The sequence below is a fragment of the Cynocephalus volans genome, chromosome 8 (genome assembly GCF_027409185.1).
Source record: "Cynocephalus volans isolate mCynVol1 chromosome 8, mCynVol1.pri, whole genome shotgun sequence".
Taxonomy (NCBI): domain Eukaryota; kingdom Metazoa; phylum Chordata; class Mammalia; order Dermoptera; family Cynocephalidae; genus Cynocephalus; species Cynocephalus volans.
In genome coordinates, this window is record NC_084467.1 from 77906399 (window position 1) to 77929524 (window position 23126).

At 36.4% G+C, this 23126-nt stretch overlaps 1 protein-coding gene across 5 annotated transcripts in view; it reads right to left on the minus strand.

Moving 5' to 3' along the window:
* Positions 1-23126, minus strand: part of KYAT3 (kynurenine aminotransferase 3) — a 62986-nt gene that overhangs the window by 27909 nt on the left and 11951 nt on the right. For all 5 annotated transcript variants that reach the window (XM_063104105.1, XM_063104102.1, XM_063104101.1 and 2 more), the window contains 6 exons: positions 10907-10965; positions 10070-10214; positions 5855-6004; positions 2992-3078; positions 2370-2495; positions 2154-2274 (listed from right to left, as the gene is read on the minus strand). In XM_063104105.1, coding sequence (XP_062960175.1) covers positions 2154-2274; positions 2370-2495; positions 2992-3078; positions 5855-6004; positions 10070-10214; positions 10907-10965 — 688 coding nt within the window. The remainder of the gene's footprint in view (positions 1-2153; positions 2275-2369; positions 2496-2991; positions 3079-5854; positions 6005-10069; positions 10215-10906; positions 10966-23126) is intronic.

Consider the following 23126-nt stretch of genomic DNA (forward strand, 5'->3'; position numbering starts at 1 on the left):
CAGAATTTTGATGAAGGCCCAAAATATATCTCTTCATAATTGGATCCTGACTATTAGGCCTGTAATTTAACTTGGCTCCAGACACTCAAACTTAGCATGTTTAAAGCACAAGACACAGGAATTCCTTTTGCTCAACTCTTCCCCACAAATCTGCTCCTCCTGTCCATATTTACTCTGGTTAAGGGACTCATCACTGCTGAATATTTCAGGTTATAAATCCCAGAATCCTACTTGCTCGTCCCCTTCTCACCTTCAAATGCTATGCTCTATGAGCCATAGTTTCTACTTCAGCACAGCTTCCATGTATCATCTCCACTGCCAGGGTGCTGGATTTGCTTAAGACCCCTGTTTATACCTGACTCTTACCTTAACAAAGAATATTCAATCATGGAACCAGCTCACCTGCCTTGTCACACCTTTTGCAGAAGTTCTGAGTATGCTCACTGGCACTCTGGTAATCAAATTAATGTATAAAAACTTTTTAAAATCAATTTTAAGTTTTCTTCCACATAATTTTCTTAAGCCTTTGGCAACTGCTACCACTTATCTGATTGTGAATGCTACCAATAGTGAAAGAAATGAACATTTAGCAAATGAATACTAATGACAAAATCAGAAAAACTCAAATGTATTTATTTCAATAGCTCTTTGTTACAGACAACTATAAATAGAATTGTGATTTTTATATTGACTTCTTTTTCTTGTTGCTTTTTTTGTTTTCTTTTTCTTTTATATTGACTTCTAATTATTGAACTTCTGTTAGGAAAATTACTTCTAGTTTCAAGGTGGAATTCATTATATCACTATTTCATGATATGCAACATTGTGACTTCCAGGTGCTCTACCACTAAAGTAAGTTTCAGAACCACTGATGTCTTCAACAGAGTTTATATTCTTTATTCTCACACAGAAATTTCTTTAGAATCACCCTACTTTTCCACCCTCATCTCTGCCAGTTACTACAATGCATACTTATAAATCAAACCACTTAAACTTTTTTACATATGTCCTGATCTTTCACACCTCCTTGCCTAAGTACATGCTAGTTTACCTGATAGGAACTCAGTTTCTATTTCTCTGCTTAGCTAATGCCATCTTTTGCCCACTCCTTTTCTGATCCCTTCAGGCAGCTGCTTTCTCCTCCTGTCTCTAGCAATTTGTAATGCACTATAGGAACAATGGTAATACAGGTAACAACTGTTTATATATAAATACACCAATTTTTAAATTTATCTATTTCTTCCACAGTATTGTTTTGTCATCCTTCCCTTATCCTTTTCATACCTTTTAGTCATTTATTCAATCTTTATTTTCTGATTGGCTACCCTGTGCAAGACCCTATTCTGAAAAATGGGGATGCAGAAGAGACCAAAACAAATAATAATCCCTACCTTCTTCTGGTGGAGAAGTAAAATATACAGTCTGATATTTACTATAGAGTAAGAAACAAAACAGAAAAAGGACAAAGTAAATGCTAGAGGGAAAGGTGGAACTATCTTAAATGTGGTGGTCATGCAAACTGACATCAGGACAAAGGCCTGAAGGAGGTGAAGGATCAAATATCCTCAAAGGATATTTGGGGAAAAAGTGTTTCTAGGCAAAGGAAGGGCAGGTGCAAAGATACAAAGGTTGCAGCCCAGCTTATAATCCTATAGTTTATATAAATTTGGACTACCCCAGAAGACACTGTGGCATTTGGGAGATTAGTAATGGCAAAATTTCAGTCAAGGGCTGAGTAGCAACAGCATACTGCTCTTTTAACAACTTATTGTTGCCCTGGCATTTTGGCAACTTGCTCCGTGCAGACAGCTCAGAACCTCTTTAGGAATGAGCAAGGCCCCTATGACTTACGCACAAAGCAATAGCCGGATTCCTGCAGGAAACCAGAAATACAAACAAAAGAACTACTTCTCTGGTTTCATAGCTTTATAGTATGATCCCGTATTTCTTCCCCTAATTTCGTACTGTTTGTTTTTAAAGCTGTTTATGAATTTACTTAAGCATTATTCATTCAAATACTATTTTTAAGTGCTCATTCAGACGGACACCCATTACAAACAATATTTTAAAGCTGGTCTGGGATCTTTTCCAATCAGTTGTTCCACACTTGGCCACACACATTTAGGTTTATGAGTCTATGTAATAATTAGTACCTATTTTTAAATGCTTTTTTCCGGGATATACAAGCCATTCATAAACCTCATCACTGATGCAGAGTGTGTCATATTTGATGCAAAGGTCAGCAATTACTTGGAGTTCCTCTTTGGTATACACCTACACATTAAAGGAAAAAGCACAGCCAATCATTTATCCAACATTTGAGCAAACAATAGGTCAGAAGACTGTATAAAGAAATAAGACTCACTTACCTTCCCCATAGGGTTATGTGGAGTATTTAGTATAATAGCTTTAGTTCTGGAATTAAATTTACTTGCCAGTTCTTGAGGATCTAATGTCCAGTCAGAACTAGACCATTTTCTTCCATCAACAGGTTTCTAAGCATGAAAAATGAAGATGCAATTTAATTTAATTAATTTATGCTTGCTACCTTACAAATAAATAACCTAATAAGGAAAAAAAAAAATTAGGGAAAGGCATGGCAAAGGTAACTGAATACATGACTAACAGAGAACAAGAACAGAAACAATCAGGCTTTAGTTCTACCTTGAGAGCCCAAGAGGACCTGAATCTTATGCTCATACCTGTTAAATGGAAAAATGAACCCTGTCAACATTAGCAGCTCTTAAAGTGCCTATATTCCTTCCCAAAACCCAGCTGTTATTATGGTTAACATGTCTGATACTTTAAGGCTAATAGAAGATTCTATGACTCACCTAGTGCATTAGTTATTTTGAAATGATTTTAAAAAGACTAGACAAATAGATATAAAGTTAATCCCGAGATGCAATCAAAGTAGAAACTTTATCGGTGACAAAGAAATTGGTATTTTCAAAACTTCTTAAAGCATGTGAACCATAGTGGCAAACTTACAGATCTTAGGGGAATGTAAACAGGTGTTGCTCTAACCATTCTCAACATGGGCTCATAGCAGTCATAGAAAGGGACTATTATTATGACCTGAAATAAAAGCAAATGAAAACACAACATATAAATCACCAATTCCTTTCACGAATATTGTGTACCTACTTGTGTGAGGCAATGTACTACATGTGGAGACGCAGCAGTCAAAAAGGCAGACTTTGCCTTTACGAAGCTAACATTCAAGAGAAAGCGACCTTGGAGATAAACTTGCCTAGGGAGTCTTAATTGGAGTCCTTGGTCTCTTAGGGAGATCTGTGGATGCTTGCGGTGGGGGCACTTGAACTGTATGTATAATTTTATAAGTGCATATGTACATTTATCTGAGGACAAGGGCCATCACACTCTCAAAGACATGTTCCACCCAAAACCATTAAGAATTTCTTTATATTTCAAAGCAGAAAATAAAATCTGGAGTATAAGTGACTTATCAGACAATGATAGGAGCTAACTAGAAGGAAAGAGAACATTGTAATGCTCATTGGTATAAAGTGTTAATTTAAAAGCACTATCTTGAGAGTAAAGACATTCTCTCTTCTCAAAACCATCCCAAAACAAAACGTAGATGCAGGGAGACAGGTTGGGCTACTATTGTTCTTAACTGATTCCCAGTTTTCCTCTAGGGGCCTCGTATCTGGATTCTGCCTATTTTCCTAGCCCCTTGTGTATATTATTCCTTGTCTCTTTGCCCCAACAAGCTTGCTCTCAGTCGCTGCTGGCTGGGCTTTCATCTCATGAGCCAATCCAACTAGTGCAGTCACTATCCCATCCCCAGTCTGATCTGGCATCCCTGGCTTGGTGCTTTTCTAAAAGGACAGTTTGAACACATGATTTATAACCATCATATACATTCAATTTTTCTTTCTACCTTTTTAAAACCTAGCAATATTTCAAGAAAATTCCATGTTATAATTTTCAGATTTATTATTTTAATGGCTACAGGAGATTGTACTAAATTTTATGATAATATTGCCTTTTGCTTAATAAGTAACTGTGCTATGTTCATTTGTGAGTGTGTGGTTTCTCTATTTTAAATATTTTATTGAATTCATTCACTTGATTACTATGTCTAGATTAAAGGGTATAAACACTTTTATGGCATTTTATATATAGATAGCCAATTGCTTTTGAAAATCTGGTACCAATTCGTAATTTCATAAGTCTATACTATGTTATCTCATTTAACCTTTTCTTGGTTAAATTTAACGGTATCCGATTATTATTTTAAATGTGCACTTTTTAGTGTTTCTATTTCTTAGGATGTAAGAAATACATGTTTAAGGCCTTTCTCACTAGAGTCACACATTCTAAAGGCCACTATGTTTGTACTGTCATTCAATTCATACCGAGTGCCTACTAAGTACAATGTGATATGTTTGCTGTTAGGAATTGTGGAGGCCAAAAAAATGAACCAGGAATGGAGGCTTCCCTCAAGTGGACTGTAAGTTCACTTCCCTCTTCATTCATCTGTGAAGTTCTCAGGAATTAAGATGATGTATCTTTGCAACCCTGGTGGGAAACATAGTGCTTAATAGAAAGTGAGAGCTCAATAAAGGAAAATAAGTTGGGAAGGCAGGGCAGTACAGTGAAAAGAATACAAGGGTACTTCAAAAAGTTTGTGGAAAAATTGAATTAAAAGATAACACAAATCCTCCCGTGAACTTTCTGAAGACCCCTTGTGTGCATAATGCTCTTCACCTTAATTTCTTTATTTTTATAATGATAATAATTCCTCTCTCATTTTTTGAAGAATATTTATTGAGCACTCATTATTCTATGTGTTAGCAGTTATACCAATAAACAAGCTCTCCTGGATCTTAGATCCTACTGAGACTTGTAATAAGCAAGAAAAAAAGTAAATTAGATAATTTCAAATAGCAATGAATGCACTAAAGAAAATAAAATAGGTCAGAATGTTGGAAAGTGACATGTATGTGGTGTTAAAATATTAGATAAGGTGAACGAGGAAGAAAGAACAGAAAAAAGAAGTTCAAGGACGGAGCTTTGGGACACTCTAACAGAGTGCAGAGAAGGGGGAAGCAACAAAGGACTAATACCATCAAAGTATGAGACAAAACTTTCAATTCTGTTATAGGATTAAAGGACATTATGTATGTAAAAGTGTGACTGTACTTCCTTAATGTGCTTCCTCAAAGAGCTTATTGTCTGGCATAGCAGAGGGAATTAGAGATATAAAAAAATAACAAAATACAAAGTAGATAGCACTGTCTTTTATAAAAGTGGTATGATAAAGGGCTATGAGAATTCAAAGAAAGCACTGGGCATAAAAACGCATTGATCAAATACTTGTTGACTGAAATCAGATTAAAGGCTATTTTAGGAATGAAAATGGAAAGTTCTTTTGCCTCCTCATTGCTAGTGCCTCTGCCTGCCTTTATCTAAATGGCCTATAAAAATAAGAAAAATAAACTAAATGCAACAAAGTGGATGAATCTTATAGATGTGATAAATGAAAGATGCCAGACCCAAGAGCACATATACTGCATGATTCTATTTATATCAAGTGAAAGAGCAGTCAAAACAAAGAGGAGTGGTTACCTCTGGGAGAATATAGACTAGGAAAGGGCACAGAGGAGCCTTCTGGGGTGCTGGAAATGTACTATATCTTCATCTGGGTAGTAGTTACATGAAAATTTATCCAGCTATACATTTAAGATTAGTGAACTTTACCGTGTATACATTAGACTTCAAAAAAAGAAAGAAAAAGGAAAAGAAAGTAAAACAAGCGAAAGATTGAAAGGCAGGGAAATGATAATCATTAATATAGTCATTATGATAATGTTAATATACTTACTTCATCTCCCTCGTCAATTAATCCTTGAATAGCATTAAAAAGAGATCCATATGCTCCTACTGTCACAAGGATTTCTTTATTTGGATTGATTTGATGATGATAAAACTTTTCGTATAGGCAGGACAGAGCTTTCACAAGTGATGGATGACCCTGTTGGATTAAAATAAGAAAAAAACAAACCTTGCATTTGATTATGTGATGTACTTCTTTGAGGTAATGGGTCTAAAGAGTAAGAATTTTATTTTAAAAATTTTATTATTTTTTTTTTTTTGGCAGCTGGCTGGTATGGACATCTAAACACTTGATTTTGGTGTTATCAGTACCACGCTGTCCCAAGCGAACTAACTGGCCAGCCATAAGAATATTTAAAATTTAGGTTTGATGTTTATAAAGTCCAAAAAAATTTTGTAATTTAAAAAAATTATTTTTTTATTTATTTGGTGACTTTCAAGTACAGGGGTCCAAACCCTTGACCTCAGTGTTACCAAAACTATGCTCTACCAAGTAAGCTAACCTGCCAGTCCCAAATGTTGTATTTTTTAATGGCAATAAATTTTTAAAAATTTTCCTATCTTCAGAGGGTCTCCAGGTGAATGGTCATGAAGACTGGCTAATGATTAAAACTTCCCACTAAACAAAGGGTTTGGGAATCCATAATTTAAAAGTATTAGCTTTGAATAAAAAGAAACTCCTAGTATATTTTTGACCGTAATTACATCATATTGAATACAGCTGGATTTTTTTTCCCAGCTAAAATAAGAAAACCTGCACTAACTGTATATCCCCTGAATCTGCTCTTCTCACTTGCTGGAGAAAAGGTTATGCCAACCAATGGACTATGGAGAGAGGGAAAAAAAAAAAAAAATCCATCAAAGACACACACACTAGTGGATGCGATAATAAATGGTAGGAGGAAGTGAAACATTATTCACATTGATAGCCAAGAAAGCAGTGGTTATCTGTGATAACTACTCCGATAAGAGGAGTGAAAGGATTATAAATGTACAAAGTCTGGGACATGTAGAAAGTCTTGAGACTCCTGGATTAGGTCTCCCTCAAGTCTTCTCTTCCATGGTCTCTTTCCTTCCCTCCTTCTCTTTCTTTTCTTTTCCTGTTCCCCTCCTCATCTTACTTGGTATCGAAGTCAATATTTCTCATTTTTTTGTCTAGCATCTACTTCCCCATTTTGCTTTTGAGGAACCACCTGATTTTCTGTCACTTGTGAGTGAGAGGCCAAGTGCAGGTCATGTGCCCTTGTTTGAAAGTACCCTGGGCTCTGGAAGAATAAACTGGGTCCCTTTGAATTTCACTTTAATATCTGACCTAACAAATTCTAGCAAAAGGTGATCAGAAAAGCAACTATAAACACTGTACATCTTTCCTTAGAATGATAAGGGTTTGTGTTTTTTTAATTAAATTTTCAATTACAAAAATAATTCATGCTTTATATCATAAGTAAAACTAGGCAAAAATGTGTTAAGAAAAAATTATGATCTCTTCTCAACATTACTTCATTCCCATCCCCCTGGGGTGACCAAGGTCCATAGCCTGGTGATAGTGTAACACCATTCCCAGTGCTTATACTAATATAAAAAGACATATATATATATATATATATATATATATAAACATACATATTTACAAAAACTGGAAAATACATAAATAAGTATGCATGGATGTGTTCTAATAAAACTTTACTTACAAAATCAGGGTGGGTTAGATTTGGCCCATAGGCCATAGCTTGCCAAGCCCTGCTCAATGAATCTGGGGAGAACTACCATGTTAACAATACTTAGTCTCCCAATCCATAAACATCATATATCATTCCATTTATTTAGGTACTTCTTACATTCTGTTATTAATGTTTTGTTGTTTTCAATGTACAGGTCTTATACATATTTTAAAAAATTTAGTTCTAAATGTTTCATGTTTTTGGATGCTATTGTAAATGGTATTTAAACAAATTTTACTTTCCAACTGTTCATTTTTAGTATATAGAAATACAATTGATTTTTGCATATTGGCCTTGTGTCTCTGTGACCTCGCTCCATTCAATTATTAGTTATAGTAGTTTTTTTTGTAAAATTCCTTAGGATAGACTTTGTACATGATTATATTTTCTGCAAATGAGAGTTTTAATTTCTTTTCTTTCTAATCTACATATCTTCATGTCTCACAGGGCCTCCACTACATCGTTGAATAACAGCAGTGAAAACGGACTCTTGTCATGTTCCCAATCTTTCTACATTATGTGGATTACAGATATAATCTGTAGGTTTCTCACAGATAACCTTTATCAGAGAAAGTTCCATTCTATTCCCAACTGGCTAAAAGTTTTTATTATAAATGAGGGTTGAATTTTGTCAAATGTGTTTTCTGTATATACTGAGAGGATCATATGGTTTTTCTTTTTTATCTGTTAATATCCTGAATATCAATGATTGATTTTTGAATATTAAACAAAACTTTCATCCCTAATATAAATTTACTTGGTCAGGATCTATTACTTTTTTCTTTTTGGCAGCTGGCCAGTACAGGGATTGAACCCTAGACTTTGGTGTTATCAGCACTGTGCTCTAACCAATTGAGTCCAAGATGTACTACTTTTTATATCTTTCTATACATATACATATTTGGATTTGATTTGCTAAAACTTCAGAATTTTTATTTTTTGTATTTTATTTTACTTTTTATTGAAACATTATTGATTGAACATACATATCTGTTGGATTCAGCATTGAATATCAATACCTGTGTGCAACATGTGATGCTCAAATCAGGATAATCAGTATATTTATCATTACACAATGTATTCATTTCTTGTGGCCCTTTACCAATTGCACTGGAGTTTTTTTTCTTTTTCTCTTCCTTTCTTTCTCACTTCTTCCTTTTTTTTGGTCTGGCTTTTGTATCAGGATTATTGTATCAGGGTAATGCTAGCCTCATAAAATGAATAGGGAAGTTTTTCATCCTGCTCTATTTTCTGAATGAATTTGTGCAGAATAAGCATTATTTCTTCCTTATATGCTTGGTGGAATTCACCAATAAGCCATCTAGGTACTGAGGTTTGTTTGTGAGAAGATTTTAATTACAAATTCATTTTCTTTCATTGATATAGGGCTAGCCAGGTTTTCTACTTCTCCTTGTGTCAGTTTTGGAAATTTGTGTCTTTTAAATACTCTCTGTTCATTTTATCCAAGTTGTTTTATCCACGTTGTCAAATGTATTGGCACAAAATTATTTGTAACACTCTCTTATTGTAGCTTTAATGTCTGTATGATCTGTAATGATATCAATTCTCGCATTCCTCATATAGTACTTTGTGATTTCTCTTTTTCATTAATCAATCTAAAGTTTTATTTATTGATCTTTTCAAAGAACTAGCTTGTGGTTTCATTAATTTTCTCCATTATTTGTTCATTTTTAGCCTTTCATCATGGACTTGAACAGGGCTGGGCAGGGGATATATGAAGTAGGTCTGACATGGGTGTGTGTAGGGTGGGTCAGGTAGTAAAAGTCTATAGAGAGCAGGGATTCCCACCAATATAAAACCTGGGACACGGGTCAGTCTCACTTGCTTTTTCCTGTGCTCCCATTCCCAAAGCAAAGCCCTTCTATGGATTTTTATAGTTAGACCACAATAAAAAAAAAAAAAAAAATAGGCTTCCTTCTATCCCATCCCTCTACCCATTTTCCACACTATCATAAAAGGTAAAGGCTAATACTCAGACATATGATAATCACATAGCTTTAAGCATACAGATATTAAGTCTATAGTTCAAGAGTAAATCTGAATGTAGAAAAATCTCTAAATATCCTGGGCATTTTATTACAGAAGGATGGGAGTTGAGCTGGGGTAAAGAGGAAGAATATAATTAGTTGGAAATAAAATATATTAATTAAGAGGTCAGTGTTGAGGCTGCATAAGTGTTAATGAGATGGAAAAGACATGTCTCAAGAGAATGTTCTCCCTTCCCTTATTGCCATAGGGTTCCATCCAGTAACAACAGTAAAGTAAGGGCCAGAACAACTACAGAGGGGCTGAAAGTAGGGAAAGACTCATCCTAGGAGATAAAAACAAGGAAGGAAATTCTTGTGGTTACAAGGTTGAGACAGCTGTTCCTAGAAAGTCAATTACATATAAGTGACATAAGTATATACGCACACAATATAATATGAATACATGCTCATGCCACATATAGTCCATATACTTACGAAGCCCCGGGTATACTGATTCAGGCCGTCAACTGCTGCGATCTTTGATAATTTTTCCTTTACATATATAGGAGGGGATACATCTGGAAGGCCTTGGCCAAGATTCACAACAGAGGGGTCTGCAGCCAACTTGGTAAATTCAATCCTAAACTTAAAAAAAATATATATATATATCAATACTAGTAAGTACTATTATTACAATGTTTGTGTTTTACATCTCATGGTCTTATTATAAAACTGAAAAATAAAACCTAGTTTAGTCTTAGGAATAAAAAAAAAAAAAAGAGTCCCCAGCACAAATTTTATCACCCCAAAAATGAGTTTAACTAATAAAATGATGACTAAGTTAATGAACTTAATGTTCCTTATGAACCTCAATTCCATGATACACATTTTTTTAACCATATGTAACGAGGGTACTTCAAAAAGTTCATGGAAAGTTAGTGTTATCTTTTAATTCTACTTTTCCAAGAACTTTTTGAGGTACCCTTGTATATTTTTCTCAACCAGTCCACCTGCTGCTAGGCTCCCTAATCAACTGCTAGAGAATAAACTAATAAGAAAAGTTCATGGATTAGGAGGTAAATTCCAATGAGGTCATCAACCAAATTTGTCTTTTTCTCTGCTGTATGTCCAGTGCCTAGCACAAGACTTGGAGCATTTGATTTGAATAAATCAATATATGATGTGCTAAGTTCCTGCCGCCTCCATTCAATGGATGAATTAAATAAGTGGCTTTATATATAGACTATGGATGAGGCTAAAAATTCCCAACTAAGGATATAAAAATATGTAGGGAAATCCTCACCAAATTATCATCTATTCTAAGATACGCACCACACATTACTATCAAGTCCTTCAATCCGTTTTGCATTTTTGAATTTCGAAGACATTTTCTGAAAGATATAAAATTTGAAAGGGTTTTTAAATTGTGTTAGTTAAAATTCAAAAATGCCCATAAATCTTTTCCTTTTCGCTGTTGTTACTATGTGAATAAGTAGTTCCATAAAGATAAATTCCAGACACCAGTATAAAATTCTAAAGAAGAATCCATCTCCCAACCAGTGCCCTAAGGAATGTTTTTTCTTATGAATGTCCAATGTTCATCTTCGTACCTAAGGACAAAAATATCCTAGCCGAAAAAGTTAATCAATACAAAGGCCTGATATATACTAAAAAAATTTCTGAAGATCATTTTATGTAAGATATACTAAGAGTCTCACGAGTAAGTTCCTTACATGGCATACAGGAAGCACTCAACAAATGGTTTTAAAACTACTCAATGAGGGGCTCCAAATAATAATAGCTAACATTATTGTGTGTGGAGTATGCACCAGGTTCTGTTCTAAGTGTTTTACATAATTAACTCCTTTAATGTCCACAACAACCTATGTAGTGTTTCTATTATGAGCCACAATTTGCACATGAGGAAAGCGAGGTACAGAGAGGATAAGATCACACAACTTTTCACATCTGCCCAAGTTCATAAAGGAGAGTAACATTTAAAACCAAACAGGTTCAACCCAGGGTCTGAACTCAGACAATTCGACTCCAGAACCTATGCTCAAAACTACGTATCATCTTATACTGTCATTTATATAATAAGACCTTCTAAAAATATCACTGGAATGCTGCCTCATAAAAATATATTAGAAATTTAGATCAGGTCTACTTACACAAAGTAAGCTAAGGCTGTGGTAGAAAAATATGAGAAGTTAAAATTATTCAATAGCATACAAATCTTTAGTTCTTTAGATTCTAAAATTAAGTTCACCTTGAACTTGTTAAGACAAGTGAACAGATATGATGTTGATGGTGGGGGAGGGGGAGAGGGAGGGAGGAAAAGGAGTAATTGGTAAAGGGATATGAAAATCAACTACACTGTATATTGATAAATTAAAATTTTTAAAAAGTATTTTAAAATATAAAAAAATTAAATTAAATTAAATTAAGTTCATACTCTCAAAAGTATTGAATTAGCTTTGAGTTCATTGTTAACAAGCTGGTGGAAATACAAAAAATGACTGACAGCATTTTTGCAAAGAATTTCCTAACAGAATACTAAAGTAATTTTAATTCAGTCTGGGAGGAAGATAATGATAATGGTTATTAAATAGACCATTGTTCTCATTCTATTCCCCATAATGGGACCAAGAAAAATACCTTTTTAGTCTGATATTTTTAATCTTTAAAACTCTGGTGAAGTAAGTCATATGCAAATTCTCCAGAGGTTGAAATGCCGCCTAGAACAGCATTATGATTAGGTACCCACCTGAACATGATGCTATGCTAGAGATTGCAATTGTAACACTAAAAAGTCCTGGTGTGAAAAAGATATGTTAACAAATGCCATTTGCTATTTGTAAAACAACACTTAAAGCTTAATGATTCATTCAGTATGTGATCACAAACACAAGGTACAGATTCATATGTAAAAAGTGAGCATAGTGTCCAGTAGATAATTTAGACACAAAGTGCAACTTTACTTACAATTATTTAGATAATTGAGGTGAAAACTCATTTTCAGATATAATTTTTTAAAAAATTTGTGTCTAGACCAGCCTCTTCTCTCAGTGCTCTTCCTGCCTCCCTCTCTCCCAAATTTATGTCCCAACCATTCTAATTTGTCAAATAGTCTATGTTCTCTCTCACTTCTATATCTTCATATGTGATCTTTCCTCTGCCTAAGTCATCCTTCATACCAATGTTTCTCAACCTCTTTTTTTATCACTGACCCGTAAGAAGCCTTTTTAGACTTTTTTTTTCCTAATCATTTCCCCTCCCCTCAATTAAATTTTAAGGAATTAGATTTTGTCAGATAGAATTGAGCTTTGGATAGTCACAAAACCTTGTAAAAGCTAAGATTTATTTTGCCTGCCAAGCACCCATTTTCTCCCCTTGGGGGCAATGATGCCCCTGTTGAGCTTGCATATTCTCTGCTCAGGCCAATCTCTGCTTCCCACCACCTTGCCCTGCACTTGGCTAACTCCTATTCCACCTGCCACCTTCACTTCTCAACTTAGACTTCAGTTCCTCCAGAGAGCGTTTCCTGATTCCTCAAGTCAAGATCACATACTCCTCCTGTGTGCTCCCATTAAATGCAGTACTTCCCAGCATTTATTATGTAATACTATAATTTTCTGTTTATTTGTCTGTAGTTTTCCTTAGACTGTGAGGACAGCTTGTTAAATGACCTATGTCTGTATTAGTCAGGGTTCTCTAGAGAAACAGAACCAGTAGGATGTGTGAGAAATTTATTTTAAGGAATTGGCTCATGTGATTGTGGGAACTGCAAGTCTAAAATCTGCAGAGCTGGCTGCAGGCTGAGGATCCATGGAAGGACGGATGTTGCAGCTCTAGTCTGAAGGTAAAATTCCTTCTTCTTCGGAAAACCTTAGTCTTTTTTCTCTTAAGGCCTTCAACTTAATGAGGTCCACACACATTATCGGGTAACCTGCCATATTCAAAGTCTATGGAGTTAAATGATAATCTTATCAAAAATGTAGCATTACAGCAACACCTGGGCTGGTATTTGAGCAAATTTCTGGGTACCATGGCCTAACCAAGTTGACACCATCACAGTGTCCAACACATGGTTCTATGCCTAACATATGGCAAGTTTTCAACAAATATCTGATGAATGCATTAAAAGACCCCACTCATCTTAGAAGTGAAGTTATGGTGTCAGTCAAGTTAAGTTAGGTAGTTAGAATGTCCGCCAGCTTAAGTCAATTTATGCTTCAGTAACAAATGAACCCAAAGCCTTGGTGGCTTAATATCATAAAGATTTACTTCTTGCTCATACTACATATCCACTGAAGTTCAGCTGCTGCTCTGTTCCATGTAACTGTCATTCTGAGACACAGGCTGATGAAACAGCCTCTCTGGAATAGCTCCTGTTTCACAACAAAGGGGAAAAGCTCTTAAAGTTTCGGATGTAGACATATCACTTCTACTCATATTTTATTGGTCACTGCAATTTTATGGCTAAGCCTGACATCAATGGGACAGGGAAATATGACTGTCCAGCAGGGAGGAGCAGCAGATAATTGTGAAAAATGACATGGCAGAAATGAAGTCTGGAGGTAGAATGAGATGAGTGGCTGTTATGGGTTGCACGTGGCCCCCTTCAATTTCATAAACCACATATGTGGAAGTCCTAACCACCAGTACCTCAGAATGTGACTTTGCTTGGACATAGGGTCATTGCAGATGTAATTAGTTAAGATCAGGTCATTGGGGTGGGCCCTAACCCAAAATAACTGATGTCCTTACGAAAAAGGGAATTTTTATTTTAATTTTTTTTAAAGATGACTGCTAAGGGGATCTTAACCCTTGACTTTGTGTTGTCAGCACCATGCTCTCCCAAGTGAGCTAACCGGCCATCCCAGTACAGGGATCTGAACCCGTGGCCTTGGTGTTATCAGCACCACACTCTCCCAAGTGAGCCACAGGCTGGCCCTCAAAAAAGGGAGATTTGGACACAGACACACACACAGGGAGAGTGCAGTAGGAAGGTGAAGGTGGAGATGGGTTGATACTTCCACCAGTCAAGGAATGCCAAAGAAATCATGAGAAGACAGGGGAGAGGCACAGAATAGATTCTTCCTCACGGCCCCCAGAAGGAACTAACCCTGCTTACACACTTTAATCTCAGACTTTTAGCCTCCAAAACTGTGAGGAAATATAATTCTGTTGTTTCAGCCACCTAATATGTGGCACTTTGTTAAGGCAACCCGAGAAAATGAATACACTGGTCACAGTTTATAGAACACTACGCAATATCCAAAGACACCAACATGAAGCATTAGATGAAAATGCAAAAGAACTACTGCCCTGATTATATCCAGTATCAGGAAATTAAAATAAACCTGGAATCCAATGGGGAATTAGTCATGAGACCCAGGTATATAAGGGACATCTTGAGGCTTTATAATTTCTAGACCAGCTAACCCTGTGATGTGATTTTTGCCACCAGGTAGATTAAAGGCCTAGCCTAAGTTTACTGTATATGTTATTAACACAAAACTGCTAGTAAAATCATAAGCAACATCTTATAATCTTACTTTCGTTAACATGAAGCTAAACATGCAGTTCTGGAGATTCACCACCAGATGTTGCTCTTGGCAAATATAAGACAAAGCTTGCTATAGCTTTAAATGCTAACTGCACAGGTACTGGAATAAGGAAAGTTTGGGGGGTGGGGGGGGAAATTACGCATTATCCTAAGACCATAGTACACCAATGTTTCAATTGTACATATTTTTAAGTCTCTGCCCATAAGACCTGATGCAGTTAGGTGAATGGGACAGGTATGGAAAGTCTTCCCAAATTGTGGGCTGAAGCTGAGGAAATCAAGACTGTTGATATGTATGTAGTACAGGCTATAAATTAAGTCTTCATTCAAAGAAGCAAAAGTCACAGTTGAAAAAATAAATAAAAAGTAGTAGTAGTACTACTTCACTTACCATTAATAACAAAGAGTGCAAGGGCTGGCCCTGTGGCTCACTCGGGAGAGTGTGGTGCTGATAACACCAAGGCCACGGGTATGGATCCTATATGGGGATGGCCGGTGTGCTCAATGGCTGAGCGTGGTGCAAACAACACCAAGTCAAGGGTTATGGTCCCCTTACCGGTTGAAAAACAAAAACAAACAAAGAAAAAAAACAAAGAGTGCAAGGAAAGGCCAGAGATAGGAATGGCAAAGCTAATGGTTGGAGGGGTGAAAACAATAGGCTTGAAGAAGCAGATGGACACAGCACTGCAGGACTAGGCTGGAGCAAAAGTGAGCACCCCACATAATGGCCACAACTTTCATGTGGTGCCTGGCTGTGGGGGTGGCCAAAACAGCTATTATCTTTTGGATCTAGGAATTAGGCATTTATAGATGCAATCATGTGTAAGTTTTTTTATATTTTGCCTTTTAACAGAGTTTCTTAAGCATTTTATGAATTTTCTGGGCCAAGCCCGTGGCGCACTCGGAGAGTGCGGCACTGGGAGCGTGGCGACACTCCCACCGCGGGTTCAGATCCTATATAGGAATGGCCGGTGCACTCACTGGCTGAGTGCCGGTCACGAAAAAGACAAAAAAAAAAAAAAAAAAAAAGAATTTTCTCAGTCATAAAATTTTCACTTCTAATTACTAGGTATATTTCAGGTTGTTTTTATATCATACTTGACCCATTCATTCCCCAATTGTTGGGCATTGTTATTTCTAGTATTCTGTGATAGTAGGTAATGCGTTTCTACTGTGCATTTAAATATATGGTCTCTGCTCTGTTTCATTTAGTTTTAAAGTTTGATGTGGAAGGGGAATGCCCTATTGTAATAAAACTATTTATTATCACAAGAAAGATATGAAATATCTTCAATATTATAGTCATCTAGTTGCTATAGTTCATGTAGTCTATAGTTCTATCTAAACTAACTAAACACATTGTGATTTACTTTCATGGAAGCCTTACATTATATATATATATATATATATATATATATAAATATTCATATTTACATCTATAAAGTCATGACACTTTGTATCATTTTCCATCATTCCTTAGCACATACAGCACCTCCTAAATCTCTTTTTTGTTTAAATAGAGATCTATCTTAAAAAGAACTTTGTTATGCTCTTTCCTAGCTTCCCTGGTTTGTTTTTCTTTTGTGCTAGATAACTGTTAGGGCTGCTCACGCTTCCAGGAGATTTTATTATTTCTTAGGGCAGAGCTGTGACTTTTGCTGAAGGGCAGAGTGTGTGCTCCATGTCTGACAGTGGGGAAGAGACCAGTGTGTAGATGTCTTTGAAGCTCCAAAGCTATGTTAATCCCATCTCTTAGTTGCAGAAGACAAAAGCTCAGTCTGAAACAGTTTTGGCAGAAGTGGGACTTTCTTAGAAAGGTCATGTTACCATGAGGAGGGCGAATGTGCAGCCAGGCTGAAAGGTAACTAAAACCAGGAACGTGAACCTCACAGGGCTCTGCCTAATCTCTCTCTCAATCTGCTGTTCTTCACATGAGACTAAACACACATGAGACTAAACACAGTCACATCTCCCACCTTCACTATCAGAGAGAGACTGAGAGTAGCTTTCTTTGATTCTAACTTCAAAAATCCTAGGGAAGAGCTCTGAATGACCTAGACTTGGCTAATGAATTGTGGAAATTTCCCAACAATGTAAAATGTGCTATATTTACATGGTCGTTAAGACTATGATGAAAAGATATTAAAGAAAGAAGCCTGACAGCAAGATCATGAGACATGTAGGGATGCTGTCAAATGATGACGCCTTTTTAATGTGCTACCTCCCCAATCAAAAAAATAGTACAGACTTGACTCCACAATCCCTAGGCCTTCCAGGTGTGCTCCCTAAGCTAGATCCTGTCAAAGCCCCTGGATATTACTTCTACAAATATACTAGCTCCTATTGAAACACATGGCTGGAATGGGGAAAAGAGCATTTCTTAGAAGAACAGAAGGAGAAAATGCTATTCTTAGGAGGAAGGAGAGGTCACAGGCCACAGCTCTCCAGGCAAGCCCATCTAAATGGGAATGTTGCCAGGGAGTGCAGACCATGACTTTACAGCAGATCTGAAGGCGTGCAGCTCCGGCTTCTATTGCTGCACAGACAGCCCAGTGGAAGAGCTGACTGGAGAACCAAATTCTGAGGCAGAGGAAAAAGTTGTTTCCTCTTATATGCCAACTGACTGACTGGTAGTGACTGCCAATCTCACCTCTCCCTTACTATATTCTAACCACACTGGCTTTCTTTCACTCACTAATGCAACAGATATTTATTGAGCACCTATTATGTGCAAGACACTCTTCTGCTTGGGATACATCAGTGAATGAAACAAACCAAGATCCCTACTTTCATCGTGCCTTTCTTCTTTCTATAACTTAAATACTCCAGGGTTGTCCCCATCTGTTGTAGATTATATTACACTACATAATTACTCAACCTTCCCTCTCAGAAGGAGTGGCTTTGAGCTTGGCTTATGAGATTTGCCATGGTCAATGGAATGTGAGCTTTCAATGCTTCTGCACAGTTTGGCTCAGTCTCTTGTTGTTCTCCCCTCTATGGTGAGATGACCATAACTCACACAGGGGATGCTCCTTTAGCCTGGATCCTGAAATACAAAGACAAGTAGAGGGGAGGTACAATCTGGAGCAAAGACACAACTAACTGGTAATCTACATACAATGTGAGTCAGAACGAAATACTACTGATATAAGCCAGTAAGATTTTGTGGTTGTTACTGCAGCAAAACTGATTGATATGAGGGTCTTTGCAATTGCTGAGTCCTCAGTCTGGAATGCCCTTCTCTAGATCTCAATGTAGCTGGCTTCTTACATCATCCTGTTCTCTGTTCAAATATTACCTCTTCAGAGAGGGCGTCCAAAACTATCTGACCTAACATTACCTACCTCCTCTCCCAGCAATACCATTTTAGCAAATTTCTCTTTTTAATTTTCTCATGACATTCACCATTAGTCATGTGCATTATAGTGACATTTTGGTCAATGATGGACCACACATCCAATGGTGGTCCCATAAGATCATAATAGCTGTGTAGTAGGCTATACCATCTAGGTTTCTGTAAGTACCCTCTATGATGTTTGCACAATGATGAAATCATGTAATGACCCATTTCTCAGAAAGTATCCTCATCATTCAGCACCACATGATTATATCTGAAACTATTTATTTTCACTAAAATGAAACCTCAGAAAATAGGCACCTGTCTTGTTCAGTGCTGTATCTCCAGTATCTAAAATGGCATATGACAGGCAATGCATTCAAATACAATTTTGTAAACACATGAATGTAATCCTACCTACCTCTTTTAATTATCTTTATTTTGAATTACTTCAATGGCATACTGCCTGTAATCCATCATTTGCAGTGCTCCGGAGTTATGCACTTAAAACACAGATAAGGGGATACTGCTATCTTACTCTAATCGTTGGTGATTCTCCTCAATCTATGGAAGGTAACTCAAATTCCAACGTGGCACTCAAGGCCCTTACTCTATTCCAGGCTTCTCTCCTGCAATGCCATCCCCTCACATACAGTGATTCAATAGCACAGAACCACTTGCCATTCTTTAAGTTGCATTCAATAAGTTTCTGTTTCCCATGATTTTATTCAAATCCTTTCCTGTTTGATATGATCTTCTCCATAATCCCCATTATGTAGGATCAGTAATGACCTCCCAAATGAAATCTACATCCTAATCCCTGGAACCTAGAATATTACCTTATGTGGCAAAGAAAAGGGTCTTTGCAGATATGATAAAATTAAGGATTTGGGGATGAGAAGATATTATGGATTGAATTGTGTGCCCCCAAAGTTTAATGTTTTGAAGGCTTGATACCCACTGTGATAGTGTTAAGATGGTGGGAAATCGTACTGTGGTAGTTGAAAGGTGGGCCTTGGAGAGGTGATTGGATTGTGAGTACCACGCCCTAGAAAATGGACTAATCCATTGATGGTTTAAGGATGGTCATGGGCACGGTTCTGAGGGCTTTCAAAATAGAGCCAGCGAGGAAGTTAGCTCTCTCTTGCTTCTGCTTTTCTCACAATGTGATACCCTGCATTGTTGAAGACACCACAAAGGAAGGCCCTCACCAAATGTGTTCCCAGGACTTTGGACATATCAGCCTCTGAACCTGTAAAAATAAATATTGTTTCTTTATAAATTATCTAGTTTCCGGTATTTCTGTTATGTGTAACAGAAATGGACTAAAATAGATTATTTTGGACTATCCGAGTGGCCACTAAAAGTTATCAGATGTGACCTTATAAGAGGGAGACAGAGGGAGATTTGATACACACAGAGGAGAAGGCTACGGGAAGATAAAACAGAGAAATTTGAAGATGCCGGCCTTAAAATTTAGAGTGATGTGGCCACAAGCCACAGAATGCTGGCAGCCACCAGGATCAGGAAGAGGCAAGGAACAAATTCTCACATAGAGCCTCTGGAAGTAGCATGACCTGGCCAACACCTTGATTTTGGCTCAGTGATACTCATTTTGGACTCTGGCCTCCAGAATTGTGAGACAATAAATTTCTGTTGTTTTAAGCCATGAAGTTTGTGGCAATTTGTTACAGAAGCCACAGGAAACTAATACATCCACCTATTTAAATACAATTCACCTAACAAGATAGATATACCTTAGACTGAACCTCTTAGAAGTGTTTTCAGATTCCAAGTTATGATCAATCTTTTCTTCTCCTAGTCTCCCCTAGAACTCTCTCTTACTTATCACAATTTATATGGCTATGAGTGTATATGTCCATTTTCAGCTTTTCTTTCAGAATCTGAACTTTGTCTTATTTCTTTTATCTTTCAGATTGCCTAGAAAAAAAAGTATATGCATATATATACATATATATGTTCTGTATCTTTATATCAATATATTAAATTCTCTGTAAATCTTTATGTCAATACATTAGATTCTCAGTAAATATCTGTATCATTATAGTGACATTAGATTCTCTGTAAAATACATTTATTGAATTAACAATAGATTTGCCTAGGGACATACAGCATAGTGATTAAAGACATTAACAGTGAGACTAAAGAAAGGTACTAAACCCCTCCAAATCTACATTTCCTTATCAGTAAATGGGAGATAAAAACAGTACTTACAACATAGGACAGTCATAATTATTAAATGAGATAATGTCATGTAAAGCACTTAGTGCAGTGAGTGGTACATGATGAACACTCAAAAAATGTTAAGTATTATTCTTCCTTGACTTTAAGAAAATCTATAAAATCTACTATGATATTATTGAGTGGGCTTAAATATCTCTTAAAAAGATGCCAGGTGAGCCAAGGAATGGGAGAAAATACTTACATTACATATATCTTACAAAGGACTTCTATACAGAATATATAAACAACTTTTACAACTCAGTAAGACAAACAACCCAATTTAAATGAGTGAAAGATATGACAACCCCTTCAAGAAGCTATACAAATGGGCAAAGAGCACATTAAAAGTTGCTCAATATCATAAGCCATCAGGGAAATGCAAATTAAAACCACAATGAGATAGCACTAGATACACATCAGAATGGCTAAAACTGTAGATAGTGAGTGTTGGCAGGGATGCAGGGCAGCTGGAACTCTATACAATCTTGGTGGGAATTTAAAATGATACACCCATTTTCAAAAGCTGTTTGTCAGTTCTTAAAATTAAATATAAATCTACCACACAACCCAACCATTCCACTGTTAGGTATTTACTCAAGAGAAATGAAAACCTATGTCCACATAAGAGCTGGTACATACACAGTCATAACAGCCTTATTCACAGCTGTTATTCCAGCTCCAAACTGGAAATAATCCAAAGATTCATCAACAGGTGAATAGAAAAACAAATGATGGTATGTTCATACAGGGCACTTCAAAAAGTTTGTGGAAAAATAGAATTAAAAGATACTAAGAATCTTTCCATTAACTTTTCGAAGACCCCTCATATAATGGGATACCACCGAACAATAAAAAGGAATGAACACCTGATATATCACAACATGGGTGAATTTAAAAATCATTATGTATATGAAAGAAACCTGAAACAAAAGAATACATACTATACAATCCCATTTATATAAAAGTTTTTAAGAAGGCAAACTAGTAGACAGCCAGTTAGCAGTTGGTTGGAGCACAGCCTTGTAACACCAGGGTCAAGGGTTCAGATTCCTGTAGTTGCCAGCCACCAAAAAACAAAACAAACAAATAAATAAATTTTTTTAAAAAGGCAAACTAGGGGCCCATTCACTAAGTTGGTTAGAGCCAGTGCTGGTAACACCAAGGTCAATGGTTCAATCCCAGTGCTGACAACACCACACCAACCAAGGTCAAGGGTTCCATCCCTCCTGGCTGGCTATCCACCAAAACAAATCAAAACAAGACAAAGGCAAACTAATCTATGGTGACAAAAAGCAAATCAGAAGAGTTAGGGATGGACTACAAAGAACAAGAGAGATCTTTTAGGGGCGATGGAAATGTTCTGCATGTTCACTGTGGCCATGATTTCATGGTATATACATCTGTCAAATAATCACAAATTTTTAATTCTAAATGGGTACAGTTTATTGTACCTTGATAAAACTTATTTTAAACAGTTACCAAGGTATTCTGAAATCATTCCCTTTTTCTCCTTCTGAACAAAATGTCCCTCAAGCAAGTAGACGTTAACATTATTATCTTAAGGATTCTAGATGTTTTCCAAGATATGACTATACATTAAAAAAACCAGACATATTACTTTCTGTTGCCACTACATGGCATAGAAAAATAACAGAATGTTCCTGTAATGGTGGAAGAACCTGAAGTAAAACTCAGAAGTGAAAATGCAAAGAAAAGTTGACTTAAAGACGCACAAGGAAAAAATCCAATTATAATGAACTCAAAGGTATGCATACTTAATGGAACTTCTAAGGAACACATATTTAGTTGCTTTATTTTAGAATTATTTGTGCCTGATATGTTGTAGCTATTTAATATTTGCTGACTGAACAAATGAGCAAAAGAGAAGGAATCTGGACCCCCTCTGAGAGGTAACATACTGTAGGAAAAAATTTGTACTTTAATGGAAAACTGTGCTTTGGCTGTAGCACACCCTGAACAGGGCAGATTCTAGCAAGGGGAGAATTTGTCTTCGAACTACTTTGCACCTTTGTAAATTGATCTGATAGGCATTGCAAACTCTGGTTCTAGAATTCTGATTGACTTCCCTCCACTCTGAGAAAACACCAGCGTTGCCTTCATTAACAATTCAATTCCCTTATTACATATAAATTTGTGCTTTTTGACTTTTCCATTAAACTGGTTATAACCTCTGTCTGGTTCCCTCACATCTTACGAGTAAAATAAAAATTTTTAACACACGTTCATTTTTATATTTGTATGGGTCATGATTTAAACTTTTTCTGAAAATTACCTTTTAATAATACCTTCAGAGATACAAGCTTATTGGAAACAAGGATTTCTCTAATTCTGAGAGCTGATAGCATAGGGAAATATATAGCTGAAATACCAGGAAATAG